The 19,484-nt window shown below is 38.1% G+C and overlaps 2 protein-coding genes across 2 annotated transcripts; one reads left to right on the top strand and one right to left on the bottom strand.

The window, feature by feature from the left end:
* Positions 1-3,283: 3,283 nt before the first annotated feature.
* LOC107843173 (60S ribosomal protein L24) lies at positions 3,284-6,363 on the bottom strand. Its single transcript, XM_016687373.2, has 5 exons — positions 6,216-6,363; positions 4,371-4,446; positions 4,149-4,250; positions 3,757-3,905; positions 3,284-3,611 (listed from the first exon to the last, which is right to left on the bottom strand). The coding sequence occupies exons 1-5, from the start codon at positions 6,224-6,226 to the stop codon at positions 3,458-3,460; spliced, it is 492 nt and encodes a 163-aa protein (XP_016542859.1). The 5' UTR covers positions 6,227-6,363; the 3' UTR covers positions 3,284-3,457.
* A 3,951-nt stretch (positions 6,364-10,314) lies between these two features.
* Positions 10,315-19,177, top strand: LOC107843174 (SRSF protein kinase 2). Its single transcript, XM_016687374.2, has 4 exons — positions 10,315-11,389; positions 13,302-14,255; positions 17,822-17,869; positions 17,955-19,177. The coding sequence occupies exons 1-4, from the start codon at positions 11,147-11,149 to the stop codon at positions 18,360-18,362; spliced, it is 1,653 nt and encodes a 550-aa protein (XP_016542860.2). The 5' UTR covers positions 10,315-11,146; the 3' UTR covers positions 18,363-19,177.
* The last annotated feature ends 307 nt before the right edge of the window (positions 19,178-19,484 follow it).

A 19,484-nucleotide genomic window follows, 5' to 3' on the forward strand; every position in this document is an offset into this window, starting at 1 on the left:
GCTGGGTGCAGCCTAGTGTGGGCCTTTTAGGAGAACGGGGAGGGTTTGTTGGTCAAACAAGCAAAACGGTGCGAACGGGCTATTTTTTTTGCCAAATCGGTATGTTATAGCTCATGATTTTTGGGGTGGGTCCGGGGGTCGAGCATGATTTTGGTTGAAAATCGACCGGGCTGCCCCAGGTAGGTATTGGAGCTGCCTAGTATGGGCCTTTTTTTAGAACAGGGTGGTTTGGGTGGTCAATCAGGCAAAACAATGTGAATGGGCCATTTTCAAGCCAAATTGGTGTGCTACAACCTAGGATTTTCGGGGTAGGCCCAGGGGTCATGGATGATTTTGTTCGAAAATCGACCAGGTTGCACCAAGCAGGCTTGGGAGCGGCCTAGTATGGGCTTTTTTTTAGAACGGGGAGGATTGGGGAGTCAAACGGACAAATTGACATGAACGGGCCGTTTTCGAGAAAAATCAGTTTGTTATAGCCCACGGTTTTTGGGGTGGCCCTTGGGGCCAGGCGTGATTTTGAACGAAAATCGACCGGGCTGCCCCAACCAGGCTGGGAAGTGACCTAGTGTGGGCTTTTTTTAGAACGTGGTAGTTTGGGTGGGCAAACGGGTGAAACGGTTCATACGGGCCATTTTTTGGCCAAATCTATATGCTATATCCCACGGTTTTTGAGGTGGGATCGAGCGTGATTTTGGCCAAAAAATCGATCGGGATGCCCAGACAGGCCGGGGGAGCAACCTAGTGAAGGCCTTTTTTTTATAACAGAGCAATTTGAGTGGTCAAACGGGCAAAACGGCGCGAACGAACCATTTTCGGGCCAAATTGATGTGCTATAGCCCACGGTTTTTGAGGTAGGCCCGAGAATCAAGCATGATTTTGGTCGCAAATCGACTGGGCTATCCTAGGTAGGCTAGGGAGCGGCCTAGTGTGGGCCTTTTTTAGAACGGGGCGGTTTGGGTGGTCAAACAAGCGAAGCGGCGCAAACGGGCCATTTTTAGGCTAAATCGATGTGCTATAGCCCATGATTTTTTGGGTGGGCCCAAAGGCTAGGCATTATTTTAGTCGAAAATCAACTAAGGCTTCCCCAGGCCGGTTGGTGAGCGGCCTAGTGTAGGCCTTTTTTGAGAACAGGGCGGTTTGGGTGGTCAAACGAGTGAAACGACGCAAACAAACCATTTTCGGGTCAAATCGGTGTGCTATGCCTACGATTTTTGGGGTGGGCTAGGGGTCCGGGCGTAATTTTGACCTAAAATTGACTGGGCTGCCCCGAGCAGGCTTTGGGAGCGGTCTAGTGTAGGCCTTTTTTTACAACAGGGAGGTTTTGGTGGTCTAAGGGGCAAAACGGTGCGAATGGGCCATTTTTTGGCCACAATGTGCTATAGCCCACGATTTTTGGGGAGGGCCCAAAGGCTGGGCGTGATTTTTGTCGAAAATTGATCGGGTTGCCCCAGGCAGGCTAGGGAGCGGCCTAGTATGGGCCTTTTTTTGGAACAGGGTGGTTTGGGTGGTCAAACAGGCTAAACAGAGCAAACAAGCCATTTTTTTGCTAAATCGATGTGCTATAGCGCACAGTTCTTGGGGTGGGGCCGGGAATCGGGCGTAATTTTCGTCAAAAATCTACAGGGTTGCCCTAGACAGGCTGGGGAGTGGCCTAGTGTGGGCCTTTTTTTAGAATGGGGCAGTTTATTGTCAAACGAGAGAAACAATGCGAACGGGCCATTTTTGGGCCAAATTGATGTGCTATAGCGCATGGTTTTTTAGGTGGGCCCGAGGGTCGAGCGTGATTTTGGATGAAAATCAATCGGGCTGCCCTAGACAGGCTGAGGGAGTAGCCTAATATGGGCCTTTTTTTAGAACGGGACGGTTTGGGTTATCAAACGAGCGAAACGGCGCGAATGTGTTATAGCCCACGGTTTTTGGAGTGGGCCCGAGGGTCGAGCGTGATTTTGGCCGAAAATCAATCGGGCTGCCCCAGGCAGGCTAGGGAGCGGCCTAGTATGGGCCTTTTTTTAGAACACGGTGGTTTGGGTGGTCAAACAGTCGAAACGGTGCGAACGGACCATTTTCGGGCCAAATCAGTGTGCTATAACCCACGATTTTTGGGGTGGGCCCGGGGGTTGTGCATGATTTTGGTTGAAAATCGATCGGGCTGCCCTAGGCAGGTTGGGGAGCGGCCTAGTATGGGCTTTTTTTAGAACGGGGCGGTTTGGGTGGTCAAACGGGCGAAACGGTTTGGGCGTAATTTTGGCCGGGGGCCCGGGGGCCGAGCCCAAGTAGGCTAGGGAGTGGCCTAGTGTGGGCATTTTTTGACAGTGGGGCGGTTTGCGTGGTCAAACGGGCGAAACTGCGTGAATGGATCATTTTCGGGCCAAGTCGGTGTGCTATAGCCCACGGTTTTTGGGGCGGGCCCAGGTAACGTTTGTGATTTTAACCAAAAATCGAATGTGCTGCCCCACGCAGGCTAGGGAGCGACCTAGTATGGGCCTTTTTTGAGAACTGGGCGGTTTGGATGGTCAAACGGGCGAAACGGATCGTGTTGATTTAGAGGGGCGGGTGGAGTGTTTTTTAAAGACGCAAGTGTGATATACTAGAAATTAATGATCTTGTTGTTATTTTTCGTGTGTGTAGCCTATGGATTGATTTGGGGGGGGGGGGGGGGGGGGCGTTTGAGTTTTGGGTGAAACTTTTTGTTTGGGTTAGCCTATGGATTGATGATTGGGTGTGGGTGCCCGAATAGGTTTGGGGTGAAATTTCTTGGACGTGCTCTCGATGACCTATTAAATGGATCGTGTTGGTTTGAAGGAGCGGACGGGGGCTTTCTTTTTAAAACATATGAGCAAAATTCTAAAATTGAAGATTTTTTACGATTTTCCGTGTGTTAGCCTATGAAATAATGGGTTGGTGTGAACGTTCGAAGAAACTTCTTGGGCACGCCCCGGAAAAAAATAGTTTGGGTTTCTATAACTTGCGATTTAGTCTCCCATCATTCTTATCCAAATATGTGATTTGGACACACTTGAACAATAGATGTCCTCAACTAAATAATTTTTTTTGGCATGAAGAACAACATTAGAGGTTCTTACCCTAAACTTTAGATGCGAGGTGCGGTGATGATTTACTTCACAGACGAGGTCTCATCAGGCAAGTATCGGTAGAACTCCGCTCTTGCAATTGTATCGGACATAAATACAAAACCTAGATTGTTATACAACTCGAAAGGAGCACGCGATAGATGAGGGAATATGCAAATACTACCATCAATACATTTTAAAGGAAGACAAACTTCTCATAATAGAACAAGATTATAATTATCACAACGAAACAAAAGTACAGCAATCTGCATATTTAAAACAAGACAAAAATTCAGAAATATGTTTTTTCAGAGCGCGCGCTAAACGCTGGTAGATCAGAATAGCTACACTCTAAGTACTACTTAGAAAACAACATGAACAATAGCTTAACGTTTTCCACCACCGCCACCAAGCTTAGGGCCTTTCGATCCTCCCTTTTGCAGGTTAACCTTACCTCCAGCTTTCTGTGACTTGGCCATCACTTCTGCCTTCTTCGCCTTCTTTTCATCCTTAGTCTTCTTGATTCGCTCCTTGATTTCACTGCAGAAACCAAAGCAAACACATGAATCAGTCTATCGTCAACAGATACAACCACTATGGTCCAGAATCCCATGTCAAAGAATGCACAAAGTCAGATTTGGCTACACAGATACAGACGGAAAAAATATGCTTGAGTAATACGCACCGAAGAGCAGCCTCCCTGGCAGCATCACGAACTTCTGGCCTCTCAGCTCTCTTCTTCTGGATTACCTCCAAGGTTGCACCCACAATGGACCTAGAGTAAGGCTTCTTTGTGGCGCGTCTCCTCTTCTTAACAGCTTCTTGAGCAATATCCTAATGTTATCAAGCACATAAAAAAAACTAAATTTAATATGGCAAAAGGTAAAGGCAGGTCATCTGTTAAACAAATGTTCTCAATAGACTTCGTATTCTGAAAACAAAGTGCATTCCAGGGTACAACTTCACATCACATAGTTATATCCTTTAATGTCGGAATGTTAGTGACAAACTTCAAACTGGAGAGAAGATCAATAAATTCAGAAAATGTAGCTTGTCAATGCTTTATTCCAGACTCACCTTCTTGTGCTGCTTCCTGTACATGGCTGTCCATGTAAGCTTCGAAGGCTTCAGGCGGTTGTGGAAGTAGTGTTTGCATTTTGAGTTGACAAACAGGAACACCTACAAGGACCAGAAAATATTTGTGACCATGGATAAGCAGTCATAACTTCGCCTCCTGCGGCAATCAGTACACAAATCACTAGAACAACCATCAGCCAGGAACTTGTAATGAAATGTTACCTGAGAATCTGCACGAATAAATCTGATGCCCCTCCCTGGGTATATCTTGGCACCACTGAAACGGCAGAGTTCTGTCCTATAATGGAATAACAAAACCAAAGTCATTACTAGCAAGTGCTACAAAGTACTGAGACTCCACTAATAGTTCTACTGACATTCTGATATTATAAAACCATTTGATGTAATGTTAGTCAAGTTGAATCATAACAAAATCCGGCCAACAAATACCTCCCCCATAAAGGCAATTCATAAATCATCCATGCCTATAATCAGCAATATATATCATAGGTAGTGTAAACATTTTCCAGATAGTATTAAACTGAAATCAGTTGTACCCATTCAGAATCATGAAAACATTGCAAATTCTCAGGAATAATACTACGGTCTTCGGATAACAAATGCAACACAAATCCATGATCCACCACAAACATGCCATTCTCTTAACATCATTATTGATTTTCTTCATTAAAATAAAGCTAGAGGCTACTTATCTTTCAAAATTCTCCCTACAAAAGAACTCGCGGACCTTGAAACGTGTAACGACTCTTTGTAATGTCACTTCAATGGTTAATCAAATTAAGCAAGGTTTAAAGGACATCTTTAAACACATAATTGTCTAAGCACTAAGCTCCCTTTAAATAAAGGGAAGCCATTTAAGCTAGCGTAACATCAATCGGAGAAACAATGCTCCATATTCCTCCCCGCTATTTGATAGGTTCATTTATCACATATTCAATTTTCCGCCTTCTTGAATCAATAAGCAAGGACATACCCTATAGTAATACTTTCCTATGTACTCCTCTTAACAACCCATTTTCTCTCTTTTTTTTTTTATAAGTGTGGTGCCAGGGTCAGCTCTCAAGCACCTCGACTAATTCAACGGGATACCTGCCACCTCCCACCGGCAATAGGTACCAGGTAACTCTATTCACCTAGGCTAGGATAGATGGGAAGAAATCACCTAGTATTTTTTTGGCTCTTCTCATATTAATCGCTCATTAATGAATACAAATAACTAAACCCTGAATAACCAAAGACAAGATCCATGAAGTGTAGCTACACTTTACTAATAAAGGGGGTTCAACTATGTTGATTCAACCTTCAAAAAATGATGCCGCACTCATGTCAGATCCTCCAAAAAAAAAAAAAAAAAAAAATTCGTAACTTCTGTCGGATCCAACACACACACCAGTACTTTTGAAGAGCTCAAGCAACGTAGGAATTCAAGAACAGACTTTTCTACTACAATAGACATCAATCTATACTAGACATAAACATACATCCACAAAAAGACAGCAAAAATTTCCCACATAGCAAAACCTCAAAATAGAACAACCACAAAAAATATTTGACTTATAACAATTTCCCATATAACAAAGATTCAGAATAGCACAAATGCAACCAAGATTTGATTTTTAACAATTTCCCACATAGAAAAAAACTCAAATTAGCAAAACCCAGCAAGGATTAACATTGAATCACTTCTAATTAACCTCCACGAAAATGGTAAATAAATCTTAACGAAATAAAATTATGAAAAAATTACAACATAGATAGAGGACTATTTACTACATATGAGCATAACTCTCCCAAAAAGGGTAGAAAAAACAATTAAAGATTCGACTTTTAACGAATTCCCACATAACAAAAAAAAAACTCAAAATAGCACAAACACAATAAAGATTTGATTTTTAACAATTTCCCACATAGGAAATACTCAAAATTAATACAAATAAATTTTCTTGAAATATAATTAACAATTGGGGTTATTCAATAATAATAAAATTATGCAAAAAATACAACATAAAATGCATAGAAAACAAGATAAAGAGAAAAATTATTTACTTTAGAACCATGGCTTATTGTTGTTGTTCGTTGTTGTTGTTGTTGTTGCTGCTAACGAGATGCTCCAATGAAGAGAAAAAAAACCCTAGAGAGATTTTTATGTGTATATATATTTGGGATTTGTTTTTAGGTTTTTTAAGGCCCAATAGAATATTAGGTATATTATTGAAGCCCAATTAATAGACCTCTATATGGGCTTTGTGTAAAACAACTCTCACATAATTATCCTTTTGTAGGCCAGCATTTAAAAGTTAGCACAAATATGGCAACAACATAAATCCCGACAGTTTGAAGTTTAGTTACAGAAAATCTCAGTATTTTACATGATTATTGAAAAATTCAATTTTTACTCTGTCGCGATACATAATTAGCTCCTGACATATTCAGTGAAGACATATTTTTTCCTTTGTAAATTAGCTCTCGATATATTTTATTCATTTTTGGGTCATTTCTGATACATAATTAGCTCCTGATATATCCAACGAAGATATATAATTAGCCAAATTTTTTGTACTTACTTTGGAAAGGTGGGGATTTGTATAAATATGGTAAATTAAGGTTTATGTTTATGTAAAATCTCTTTTTTTATAGTCGAGTATTTATCGAAAACAGTTTCTATACATCAAAATAGTAGTGGTAAATTCACATAGGTCTCATCGTTCTTGAACTCCACTTATGAGATTACACTAGATACATTATTATTGTTGTTGTTTTTTTTACAAATATAAGTTCTATAATGTTTGAAAATTATTTTTTGGACAGTGTTATATCAAGTCTAAATCATATGTATATTGTTTAATCTTATAAATAAAATATTAGACCATCATCTTGTTTTCTCCTATGATATTTAGTTTGCTCAAAGGATATCGTTAGGACGTGACCTAAAAAGTGTATTAATTAAAATTATAAGGCAAAATAAAAAACAAATCACATTTTAAAGTTTTGTAAGTAGAAGTGAAAATGTTTGAACATCAAATTTTCAAAAGTATTTTGATTTTGAATATCTAAGTTTTGTTTTTTAAAAAATCATTAAAGATTGCAATGGATGATAAGAATTTTTTCATTATTAATTAAATAACTCGTGTTCGAACTCTGAAAATAGAATTGTCTCTAATAAAGTGTACTTTATTCTAAATTGAAACTTTCCAACACCATATTTAAAGTATTTGTGTCCGAAACAGATATCGAATACTAGTTGAAAATGTGCTTAGATTCGTTTTAACAGAAGAGAGAAACAAAAAAATATCACATTATTACATGAATGAAGAGATTGAGAGTAAGCATTACGGATCAATGTAGGTCACGAGAATAGTATCAAATCGAGATAAACTTTAAATTTTAGATATGTACTCAGAATTAACGAATGATCAATTAAAGACGATGAGAATAAGCTTCATAGTCGACCCTGATTTAAACTTTTTTATTAGTATATTAGTACTTAGGTTTTTATATAAGAAATGCTTAGTATAAATTAAATTATTCATAAAAAAACATATATATGTGAAATCATGTGGATTAAACACTACTCAATCTTATCATTAGAAAATTATGACAAGGACAAAATTGACAACTAGTAGTATATAATACATTGTAGCATGTTGTTGTGACACAAAAGTCATCTTGAACCTTTTTTTTTTTGGTTTTTCGTTTGGTGTCTAGTGTCCGCATTAGAACCCCGATTAATCCGGATCGTGCGTTGTGGGGTTCATTAAGGTGACAGCGCTCCCAACAGAGTTTTTCTCCATACCCAGAGTCGAATCCTCGACCTCTGGTTAAAGGGTGGAGCAGCCTCATCCACTGCACCACAACCCATGTTGGTAAGTCATCGTGAACTTGGTCAAGTTGGTGAAATATGAGAGAAATAATTTTTGAAATTTTATTCCAAAATTGTTTTTCAAAGTTTCATGACCAAACACTATAATTTTCAACTCCGAAAAAAAAATTCAGAAAAAAGGAAAAAATATCCATGGCTAAACGGGCCCTAAATGTAGAACAATGACTTGTAAAAATCAAATGTTAAATCATACCAACTTAGTTTTTAAATAAGTGCATATTTTACTTTTTTTTATTTATTTTATTTTCTTCTGATAAGAGCGTCGCTCCCATAAGTGAATATAAAATATATTGACATAATATATAAATGTGCATTTTAGCTTGATTTTAACTGATATCTATGTCCTTCAATTTTTAATGTGCACAAGTAGACACTTATCATAAAGTTAAATAAATAGACACACACATTCTACGTGACAAATAACGTGAGATGCACTCGTCTTGTATGTCAAATTATTTGAGATTTGTCGTATAAGTTACGCGTGTCTACTTGTTCAAGTCGTCCTGCATATCAATGCTGTTAACAATATGAAAATATCGTAAGAGGGGAATCCGTCGATTTAATAAATTTCGAAGGTTCAAGTCCCTCTATCCTCAAAACTCTGCTACGAGTTCATCCACCACCTTCGAGTCTAGACACTACTCAAACATAGTTAATAGGTGGCTTCAGTAAGAATCCAAATTAATCGAATTCTAAAAGGAGTATCCATCGATGACAAGAATAATAACAATATATTAGAGTGTAATTTTACAAGTAAAGTCTGAATAAAATGAAATATATACTTACCTTATTTCCATCTCATATATACATAGAAATCATGTTTTCTATTGATCATGCTTAAATAAAGGTCTATGAATAAAAATATATATTAGAGAAAACAATATAAATCCCGACAATTTGGAGTTTAATTACAAAAAATTTCGACATTTGCATAATTACTGGAAATTTTGATTTTGAATCTGTCGAGATACATTATTAACTTTTTATACATCTAACGAAGATACATTTTTTCTTTATAAAGATACATAATTAGCTCCCGATACATTCTTTTCGATTGTGAATTTATCGAGATACATAATACACCCAATAAAGATATAGGCTTTCCTTTGTAAAGATACATAATTAGCTCCTGATATTTTTTTTCGATTTTAAATCTGTCGAGATACATAATACATCCAATAAAGATAATGTTTTTTCTTTGTAAGGATACTTAATTAGCTCCTGATACATCTTTTTTTTATTTTGCGTCTGTCGAGATACATAATTAGCTCTCGATATATCCAACAAAGATACATAATTAATTAAAATTCTTATTATTACTCCCTCCGTCCCAAATTGAGATGTCACATTAGGGGTGTGTATTGGTCGGTTCAGTTTGATTTTATATATTATCGGTTTAATTTATCAATTTTTTATTTTTAAATATGATAAACCAATAACCAAACCAATAAGATATTTTTATTAGTTTTCGGTTTATCGATTTTTAGTCCTTATCGGTTCGGTTTTCGTTTTAACCGACAAGAAAATACTCATAAAATAGAAATAGTAATAACTAACATGAAAAAAAAAATCGAATCTTAGTTGTAACGAAAAATCCTACATGATGTGTTTTAATTTACAAGAATCTTCAAGTTTGAACTAAATGTTGTAAGGAGAATTTAAGAGTTTGTATAATTGAAATAATAGGTTTGTTAATTTATAGAAATTGAAGTGAAATTAATATATATATATTCTAATTGGGTTATCGGTTTACCCAATAACCCAATAAGAAAAAATAAACCGAACCAAGAATCCAATAATTTGATTTATAAAATCATTAAAAAACTGTTAACCAATAACCCAATAACAATAAATCAATAACATTTTTATCGGTTTGATTTATCAGTCGGTTCGGTTTTTGCACACCCTTATGTCACGTTGATTAAGAATAATAATTAATAAAATGACTAGTTTACCATAGTGCTCCTATTAAATGATGTTTATATTTTAATTTGAAGAAAACGTAATTAATGCAAAGGGTAAATAATGAAAAAAAAATTGTCTCTTTTTTATTAATAAAAAAATAAGTAAAATGAGAAATCAAATTAAAAAATTTTGGACAGATAATTTGAGATGGAGGAAGTATTTTATAAGAGTGGAAATTTGTGCACAGTGTGTGTTTATGTTTTTTTTTTTTTTTTTAATATATTAACCTATGAAAAAAAAAAATATACAAACAATTTAAGTGGTATACATGTGTACTTGTGTAACAAGTCCATATACAAACACTTTGGAACTTGGAAGAATTCAATGAGACAAGTTAGCCAGTAGCCAGTTGACAGTAGACACTTTCACCTGCTTCATTGTCTTTATCTCTATCCTCTTTTTCCCTTCTTCCCACACTTTCACTCACAATCACAAAATTCCCATGTTCCAATAAGAAAATCCCAAGGAGTTTATATACTTAATAATAGTACAATAATCAGTTCAATTATAGCACAAAAAATAGCTCAGAAAGGTGAATTTTATTAAGTTTTAGTGTAAATTGTGAATCCCATTTGCTTGAAAAAGGGGAAAAGGTGATTTTTTTTGATAATCACATAGTTTTTTTGTCGAGATTTGAACCTGAGACGTGAGGTTCGGAACCAATTCATTGATCACCAGGCCAGGCCTTTGGAAAAATTGGTTCTTTTGTGGACCCCACTTTACTGAATTCAAGAACCAACTACTAGTCCTTGTTGATTTTACTGTGTTTTTGGAGAAAAATTGATTTTTTTTGTATGCTCAATTTACAGAATTCAAGAATCAATTACTAGTCTCTTGTTGATTCTACTGTTTTTGATTGGGGAAAAATGGAGGGGTGTGATCAAGAACGGTGGCTGAGCTCTATGGTGGAGATGGTGGTGGTGGAAGAGATGAAAGATTGAATCTTTCGTGACCCCACTTCACAGAATTCAAGTAAACTACTGTGTTTTGGAGAAAAAAATGGAGGGGTGTAATCAAGAATGGCAGCTGAGCTCTATGGTGGTGGAGGAGGAGGTGAAAAATTGAATCTTTAGACCCTCCTTTACAGAATTTAAGAAAATTGATTTGTCTGTGTGTTGATTGGGTGAAAAAAATGGAGGGGTGTGATCAAGAACGTCGGTTGAAGGCGGTGGATGTGGTGGTAGAGGAGGAGGAGGTGGAGGAGAGTAGTGATGATTGTAGTTCAGAGGATGAAGGAACTGATGATTATAGGAGGGGAGGTTATCATGCTGTTAGAATAGGTGATAGTTTCAATGGAGGTAGATATGTGGTTCAAAGTAAGCTTGGTTGGGGTCATTTCTCTACTGTTTGGTTGGCTTGGGATACTCTTGTGTCTGTACGTTTTCTGATGATCCCTTTTGCTTTTTATAACTCGTTGTTTGGATGGTTGTTACGTATTGTTTCATAATCTATCGTATTATATTGTATTGTGTTTTGTATTGAATCGTACTATATTATTTTAGCTGTGGTGTTGGGGAGCTTGGACACGGATTAGGGTAGAGGGTTAGTTAAGTAGTTGAGAGATGTGTCGCTTATTCCTTCGTATTAGTAGTCGTAGGATTACATTGGGTGTTTCTTGTTATTCTATTTCTGTTACTATTTAGTGTTTCTTGCACTTTGATTATCGTATTATTTTGTTGTTGTGATTTTTCATTCATATTAGTAGTCGTAGTATTACTGTAGGAATTTCTTGTTATTCCATTTCTGTTATTATTTAGTCTTTCTTGCACTTTGATTATCGTACTATTTTGTTGTAGTGATTGTTCCTTCATATTAATAGTCGTAGTATTACTCTAGCCTCTAGGAGTTTCTTCTTTTCGGTTACTAGCTAGTGTGTCTTGCACTTCGATTATTGTATTATGTTGTTGTAGTGATTGTTCCTTTTTTAGTATGTTATGTCATGCGTTCTGTAGCATTCTGTTTCTTCTCTCCTGTTGTTTTGTTTTTCGAACTGCTTTAACTTGAGCTGAGGGTCTTATCGGAAACCACCTCTCTATCTTCCAAGGTAGGGGTAAGTTCTGCATACACATATCCTCCCCAGACCTACTTGTGGGATTATACTGGGAATGTTGTTGTTGTTGTTCTGTCGGGCCAACTTACATGCACCTCGACTAACCCTTTTGTTTTATATTCATCTTTGGCCTAGGTTTAGAGCAGACCCTTTCTTGTGAATTATCATAATCTGTTAGTTTTAGGATTGTGGGTGATCAGTAATTGCATATTGCTATTTTCCCTTGGCTCTTAACTCTGTTGTTTGGAGTTTCTACCTTTATTTTGGTGTTTATGACTCTTTATGTGAGCTTAGCATCCTATCAAATGGGGCTGAAGAAAGTTGAGGATTTATATAGCAGACTGCAAATAGTTTGGAATTGAGGCGTATATTGTGATTTTGTTGTTAATTTGTGATATATGATGAAAAACATTGAATCTTTAGGTTGCTTGTTTCTATATTTTCTATTATTGCTATTTATCCTGAGCCGGGGGTCTTATCGGAAACAACCTCTCTACCTCGTCTAAGGTAGTGGTATGGACTGTGTACACTTTACCCTCCTCAGACCCCACTTTGTATGAATATACTGCATATGCTGTTGTTGTTGTTGTAGTTGCTTTTAATTGAGCATAAATGTTATATCTCTTAAAGATAATCATAACAAACAACAACAACACACCCAGTGAAATCCCAGAAAGTGTGGCCTGGGAAGGGTATAGGATACGCAGACCTTATTCCCCTACCTCGTAGAGGCAGAGAGGTTGTTTTCAAAAGACCCTCCGCTCAAGTGAAGCAAAACAAAGGAGTAATGTAAAGGAAAAATTGATAGTGAAGAAAACATGACAACTAATCGGAATGCAGTGTAGAACATACCTTCAAGATAATCATCATCATAATAGTAATAGTGGACTACAAGTGGTATCTACCCGAAACAGTTTCATTACAGTATCCGCAAAAAGGTCGGGGTAAGGTTTGCGTACACCCCACTGTCTCCAGACCCCACTAGTGGGATTACACTGTGTTGTTGTTGTTGTTTGTGGATTACAAGTGGTGTGCGGCAATTGGCATAGGTGTAAAATGTTTTTGGCCTAGTTTAACTAATTTTGCACAACTGCGTAAACATGGATGCGTGTGTAAACCTTAGTAATTCCTGATGAATAAGAACTTGGATTAGCAATTCTGAGTAGGTAGTAATTTTAGTTTGTTACTCTCACCGGGAAGTAAGAAGTTGATGTGTATATTTTGGTTAATTATGCAGCGATTCGTAGCGCTGAAAGTACAGAAGAGTGCGCAGCATTACACGGAAGCAGCGATGGATGAGATCACCATTTTAAAACAGATCGCAGAGTGTGATCCGGATGATAAAAAATGTGTTGTGAAGTTACTGGATAATTTTAAACACTCGGGTCCAAATGGGCAACATGTGTGTATGGTTTTTGAGTATTTGGGTGACAATCTCTTGACACTTCTTAAGTATACTGATTATCGTGGACTGCCTATTCATATGGTCAAAGAGCTGTGTTTTCATGTTCTAGTTGGATTGGATTATTTGCACAGACAGCTTTCTATCATACACACCGATTTGAAACCCGAGAATGTACTGCTCTGCTCCACAATTGATCCATCTAAGGACCCCAGAAAATCTGGAAAACCTCTTATACTTCCTAGTCATAAGGATAAAGCTACGCTGGATGGCGGGCCTCTGAAGGGTTATGTAACATCAGATGAAAATTTGATTAAGAACCACCATAAGAAGATTAGAAGAAAGGCCAAACAAGCAGCTCAATGTTTTGCGGGAAATGAAGCTTCTCTCGGGACTAAGGCTGGACAATATTCCTCAGCTTCTGCGGAGTCATCAAATGGTCCGCTTGATTCTTCTGTTAGTGCTAATAGAATGTCAAATGCCGGTGCTGCAACAGGCAGCGGGAAAGAATATGAGGGTCCTCAGAAAGGAAGCCGTTCTACAAGGAGAAAGTTGTTGGAATCGGTCGACCTAAAGTGCAAAGTCGTTGACTTTGGCAGTGCATGTTGGACGTACAAACAGTTCACAGATGATATTCAAACTAGACAGTACAGGTGTCCTGAAGTTATCCTTGGATCAAAATATTCAACCTCAGCAGATCTTTGGTCTTTCGCTTGCATTTGTTTTGAGCTTGCAACTGGCGACGTGCTATTTGATCCTCACAGTGGTGATAACTTTGACAGAGATGAGGTAAAGGTTCATTACTTCATTATTACTTATATTCTGGTTTGTTTGTTTAATGTTATTCTTCCGCGCGCATTTGCATACTTTGAGAGGTAACTTTGTGTCGACTTAGATAAGGGTCATTTCTCTTTAAGATTCTGTAAAGTGCATTAAGTTGCGGTTTTTTAAGTCTATGATGGCCATGTCTATACTTTATCAATGTACATTTTATTTTCCTTATAAGTATGGATACGACTAGTCTGGAGATGCTGTTGTAACTTGTAACTAATTCGATTTTGTCCTCAAGCATGGTTATATAAAATATCTGGGAGATTTCCGAGCAGCTCGACCATCCCATCGCATACTTGGGGGTACTAGTTATTTTCTTAATTCTGCTTCATTGTATAAGATAATTTGACTTGAAACAAGATTACTCATAATTGGAATTCTTCATTGTGGCATGATTCAGTGGTCTATCGTAAACAGCCTCTCTACTTCTTCGGAGGTAGTGGTATGGACTGTGTATATTTTACCCTCCTCAGACCCCACTTGGTGGGAATTCACTGGGTATGTTGTTGTTGTTGGCATGATTATGGATCAAATTCTATACAATATGAAATTAACATGATCTTCATCAAAAAAAATAAAATGAAATTAACATGATACATTGGGCTATATTCTAACACTCCTCAAGTAGGACAGAATAGATCATAAGTTAAAGGTTCATTCGTTCGGCTCATAACTGCGTTAGTGGTCGATTGTCAACCAATCAGTTTCATCTGATACTTTAAGCATATTTTCTTTGTGAGATGATCACACCTTAGCTTGATTTGGCCACCTCAATGACAAAAGTATTTGAGCCAACGCAAAACTTGTTATGGAGTGAATAAAAAGATGTTTAAGCGGTCCACTTTCTTGCTGATTATCCCAATCAACCACAACATAGACATCGTAACGCTCAGAATAATATACTAACTCACTACCTGATCACTAGTAACTAAGTCAAATTGCTGTACTATAGAGTTGCAACATAGTTTACTTGATGACACATTTCTTTAATTTCTTAGTGTGATTAATTCAGTACTGTCAAATAAATTCAACTTTTATGCAACAAGTCAGCTCAGCCTCAAAAGTTTCACTATTAGAAATTATAGGAAAATTTGATATGTTTTGGTATTGGAATACAGATCATCAAATAGTTCTTTCTGTTGAGCTGAATTTGTGAAAAGTAGGGGGAAGAGTCGTAAGGACACGGAGTTCAGATGTCGGAAGAGCAAAGTTTTGTACTCATCCTGGGCATTATACCACTTGTGGCCTAATATTCATCTTACAAATACAGGATTAACCTAGGGACAGTTTGTGCCATTCCTTTGTTGGTCTCTCCAAAACTCCATAAGTGAAATTGTGGCTTCCTTCACTCATTCCATGCAGACCCACGTCAAGTTCAAATCGCATGTCTTCCGTTGATAATCTGACGATCTTCTTTTCTCAGCTCATCTGTTGCTTAGTTTTAGTCTGCCCCTTAAATTTGACCAAAAGAGAGGAAGATAGAGTGAAAACATGGTTTTTGCGATTCTCTGCATTTAACTGTAAAATCTAGAGGGCAAAATGTACGTGCTGTTCTGAGAATTATTTCCGAGCTATCATTTTATTCTTCCTCCGTACCACATTACATATCTTTCTCTTACGATGTTTTGGTTCCATTTTTCATCAAAATGTCGATCATCATGGTTATAAGTTCTTTTATTTGTTTTCTGCTAAGTGAACTCTATTAATTTGAACTAAAACGCTGGATTCAAGTTTTAATCGTGAGAGAAAAAAAAACACATCTTGTGGAATTTCATATCCTCTTTGGATGGACAACGGTCTAAAAGACCCTTTTTTATATGAAGTAATCGTTTCCATTTATGGCATCCAGAAGATGCAAAATAGTTACAAAAGAGTGAGCACAAGTATGTTAGCTCTATTATACAACCATAGAGCAAACAAAATCTAAAAAGCTATCAGGGGAATCCATTGGGGACAAAAAATACCCATCTATAATAAATACAAAAAGACATCAGGGGCGGAGCTACCCTTTGCCGAGGGGGTTCATCCAAACCCCCTTCGGCTAAAAATTATGCTATATATGCATGGTTAAAATTATTTTTTATGTATATATATTAGATGTTGAACCCCCTTCGGCTAGTTCGTATGTTCACTTGTGAACCCCCTTAGTGAATATCCTGGCTCCGCCACTGGGCAGTTGAAAGGCCATCAGAACATATTCTATTTCTTTCGTTCCAGATAGTCCATAAGATGACAGCTGATATCATCTTCCAATTCTTTTTGATGGAGCTGTCAACTTTCGAGTGGCTCTAGCATTCAAAAACTTCCCTGATAGTGTTAGGCATTGCACATCTGAGGCCAAAAAGGGCGAGGAACATGTGCCATAAATCTGCTGCAGCAGGGCATTGCAGAAACAGATGGCTATGAGTTTCTGCTTCTCTGTTACACATTTAGCACCTATTCACAATCTGGATTTTCCTCCTTGCATGGTTTTCCTGTGTTAGACTGGCTTCATGCATTGTTTTCGAGCTGAAGCAAGCAATTTTAGGTGGAAGTTTGACCTTCCAGATTAGCTTCCGAGGCTAATTGTCAGAGATGGCATTCTGGTTCATTGCTATCTTGTAGGCTGCCTTCACTGTGAACTTCCGTCCATCAGTATGCCTCTATCTAAACTGGTCTGGTGCAATGTCGTTACCTATGAGCCCATCAAGAGCTTGTAAGATTTTGAGCAAATCCTCTATTTCCTAATCTTGCAAATTCCTTCTGAAAGTTAGATTCCAAAAGTTTCCATTTCGATAATGTTGCACTGTCTGGCTCCCTAGCTATTTGAAACGAAGCAGGGAATTCACCCTTTAGAGTGGCGTTCTCCAGCCATCTGTCCTTCCAAAACTCGACATGCTGAACATTTCCAACAATCAGATGACGATTCTGTGAGAAATGAGAATTCATCCCAAAGCCTGCTCATGCACTTCCAAACTCCTATTCTGTGGGTCTTGGCTTCCACGCTTTGCCCGACACTTCCAAAGACTTTGGTCCTCTAACGTATATCTCTACAACCATTTCATTAGCAGGCCTACCAACTGATGACGGTTGTACTTAAGTCATATTGGAAATTATGAAACACAGAGATGAAGCAACATATTTTTACACTAATAAACTTGATGATGTAACTCAGAGTGTGTAGTTTGCCTTCCCTATTCTAGTGTTGGGAGGAAAACTCACGTTTTTAGTTGGCGAGCAGGAAATATGAGATCTACATATAAAGTTGGTGGCAATTGTTGCTTCAATTATGTTTTGCTCTTTTTTAGCCTAATCTTTTCAACCGATCAATCAACTATACTTCATTTCCAAGTTAGACGGGATCAGTATATAAAAGTATTCATCATGGTTAGACTATTTGTATGCTAGCTGTCGATTTATCAGGACACTCCTTTATCCAGGTCTGGAACCAGCCACGCATACTTTTTGAAGTAGCGTAGGCGGAGCATATTTTAACCTAATCTTTTACTGTTATAAAATTTAAAGGCGTAACCTATTCTTTGCAGGACCACTTAGCACTGATGATGGAGCTTCTAGGAATGATGCCACGAAAAGTAAGAAAATTTCTGTATGCGCTTCGAACTTTGAGCTATGTTTTGTCCTTCGGTAATTTTATGAAGTTCGCTGTTTTGTTTTCAGATTGCCTTAGGGGGTCGTTATTCACGTGATTTCTTCAATAGACATGGTGACTTGAGGCACATCAGACGGTTGCGCTTTTGGCCTTTAAAGAAGGTCCTGATAGAGAAGTATGAATTCAGTGAGCAAGACGCAAAGGACTTGTCTGATTTTCTGGTCCAAATACTTGACTTTGTCCCTGAGAAACGGCCTACTGCAGCTCAGTGCCTTCTCCATCCGTGGATCAACGCTGGTCCGCGCCTGTTGGAACCGTCCTTGCCTGATGCACAACCTAAAGCCGTTGATACTCTAAACTCTGAGCAAACCAAGAAACGGAATGAAGAAGAGCGGGAGGCAATGGAGGTTGCGATGGAGAAGATATCTATCAACAGGAACACAAAAAGTTTCAGAAGTTACTCGGTCAGATTCTGATACTGAGCAGTTTCAACCTATGTTGTTCGGACTTTTCAGAAATGTCTATGCGTGTCGGATCCTCCAAAAGTAATGCATTTTTGTAGGATCCAACGCAGATGCGGCATCATTTTGGAGAGTCCAAGCAAACATAGGTTTTAACCAGTTCATCTTGATACATGTCCAATCTATATTACCCTGGTACGAACATGCCCTTACATCATCTTCCTCCAAGATAATGTTCGACGGTGTGCTCTACCGTTCATTAGAATAGGGAACCATGCAACTCTTCTTACCAAAAACAACGAACCTACTACTCATCCTAGGAATTATCAGGCACTATAAAAGAGTCCGTCCCCTCTCTTTCTGTCTCTCCGAGTTTCTACTACTAAGTAGCACTTCTGCTATTCAATCTTCTTCTCGTTTGAACGAATCCCAAGGTTTCACAATGAGGATGTTACAAGGTAAATGTGCAAGAGTCGTCCCCTCTGTGTGTCTATTCGAGTTTCTACTACTAAGTAGCCGTTCTGCTATTCAATCATCTCCTCGTTGAACATATCCCATGGCTTCACAACAACGCTACTACAAGGTAACTATGAAAGTGAAAAAGGTGTCCGCGGGGACCAAGTATACGAGCAGCTCCAGAACAAGCATGCAAAGGACACTGCAGATTTTCGCGGTCCTGAACATTTATAATTCATTACAACTTATACTGGTAAAGAGACAACTATAGTACACTTTGTTTCTTGAATCCTTCTCTATGTCTACATGAAATTCATACTGATATCTATACGATGCTTATCGCGAGCGTTCTAATATAAAGTTTCATTTGTTCATTGCTGTTACATTTTCTTGCTTGCACCATTTATGCAGTTCACACCTATCTGGTTGCGAGGAGGGGAGCCTTGGAGTAACTGGTAAAGTTGCTGCCATGTGACCAGGAGGTCACGGGTTCAAGCCTTGGAAACAGCCTCTTGCAGAAATGCAAGGTAAGGCTGCGTACAATACATCCTTGTGGTGGGGCCTTTTCCCGGACACTGCACATAGCGGTAGCTTTAGTGCATCGGACTGCCTTTTTTTTTTTTTTTATACACCTATCTGGTTCCGCTATTTTTTAAGTTATACGTCCAACTCTGGGGTGTA

The sequence above is a fragment of the Capsicum annuum genome, chromosome 9 (genome assembly GCF_002878395.1).
Source record: "Capsicum annuum cultivar UCD-10X-F1 chromosome 9, UCD10Xv1.1, whole genome shotgun sequence".
NCBI lineage: Eukaryota > Viridiplantae > Streptophyta > Magnoliopsida > Solanales > Solanaceae > Capsicum > Capsicum annuum.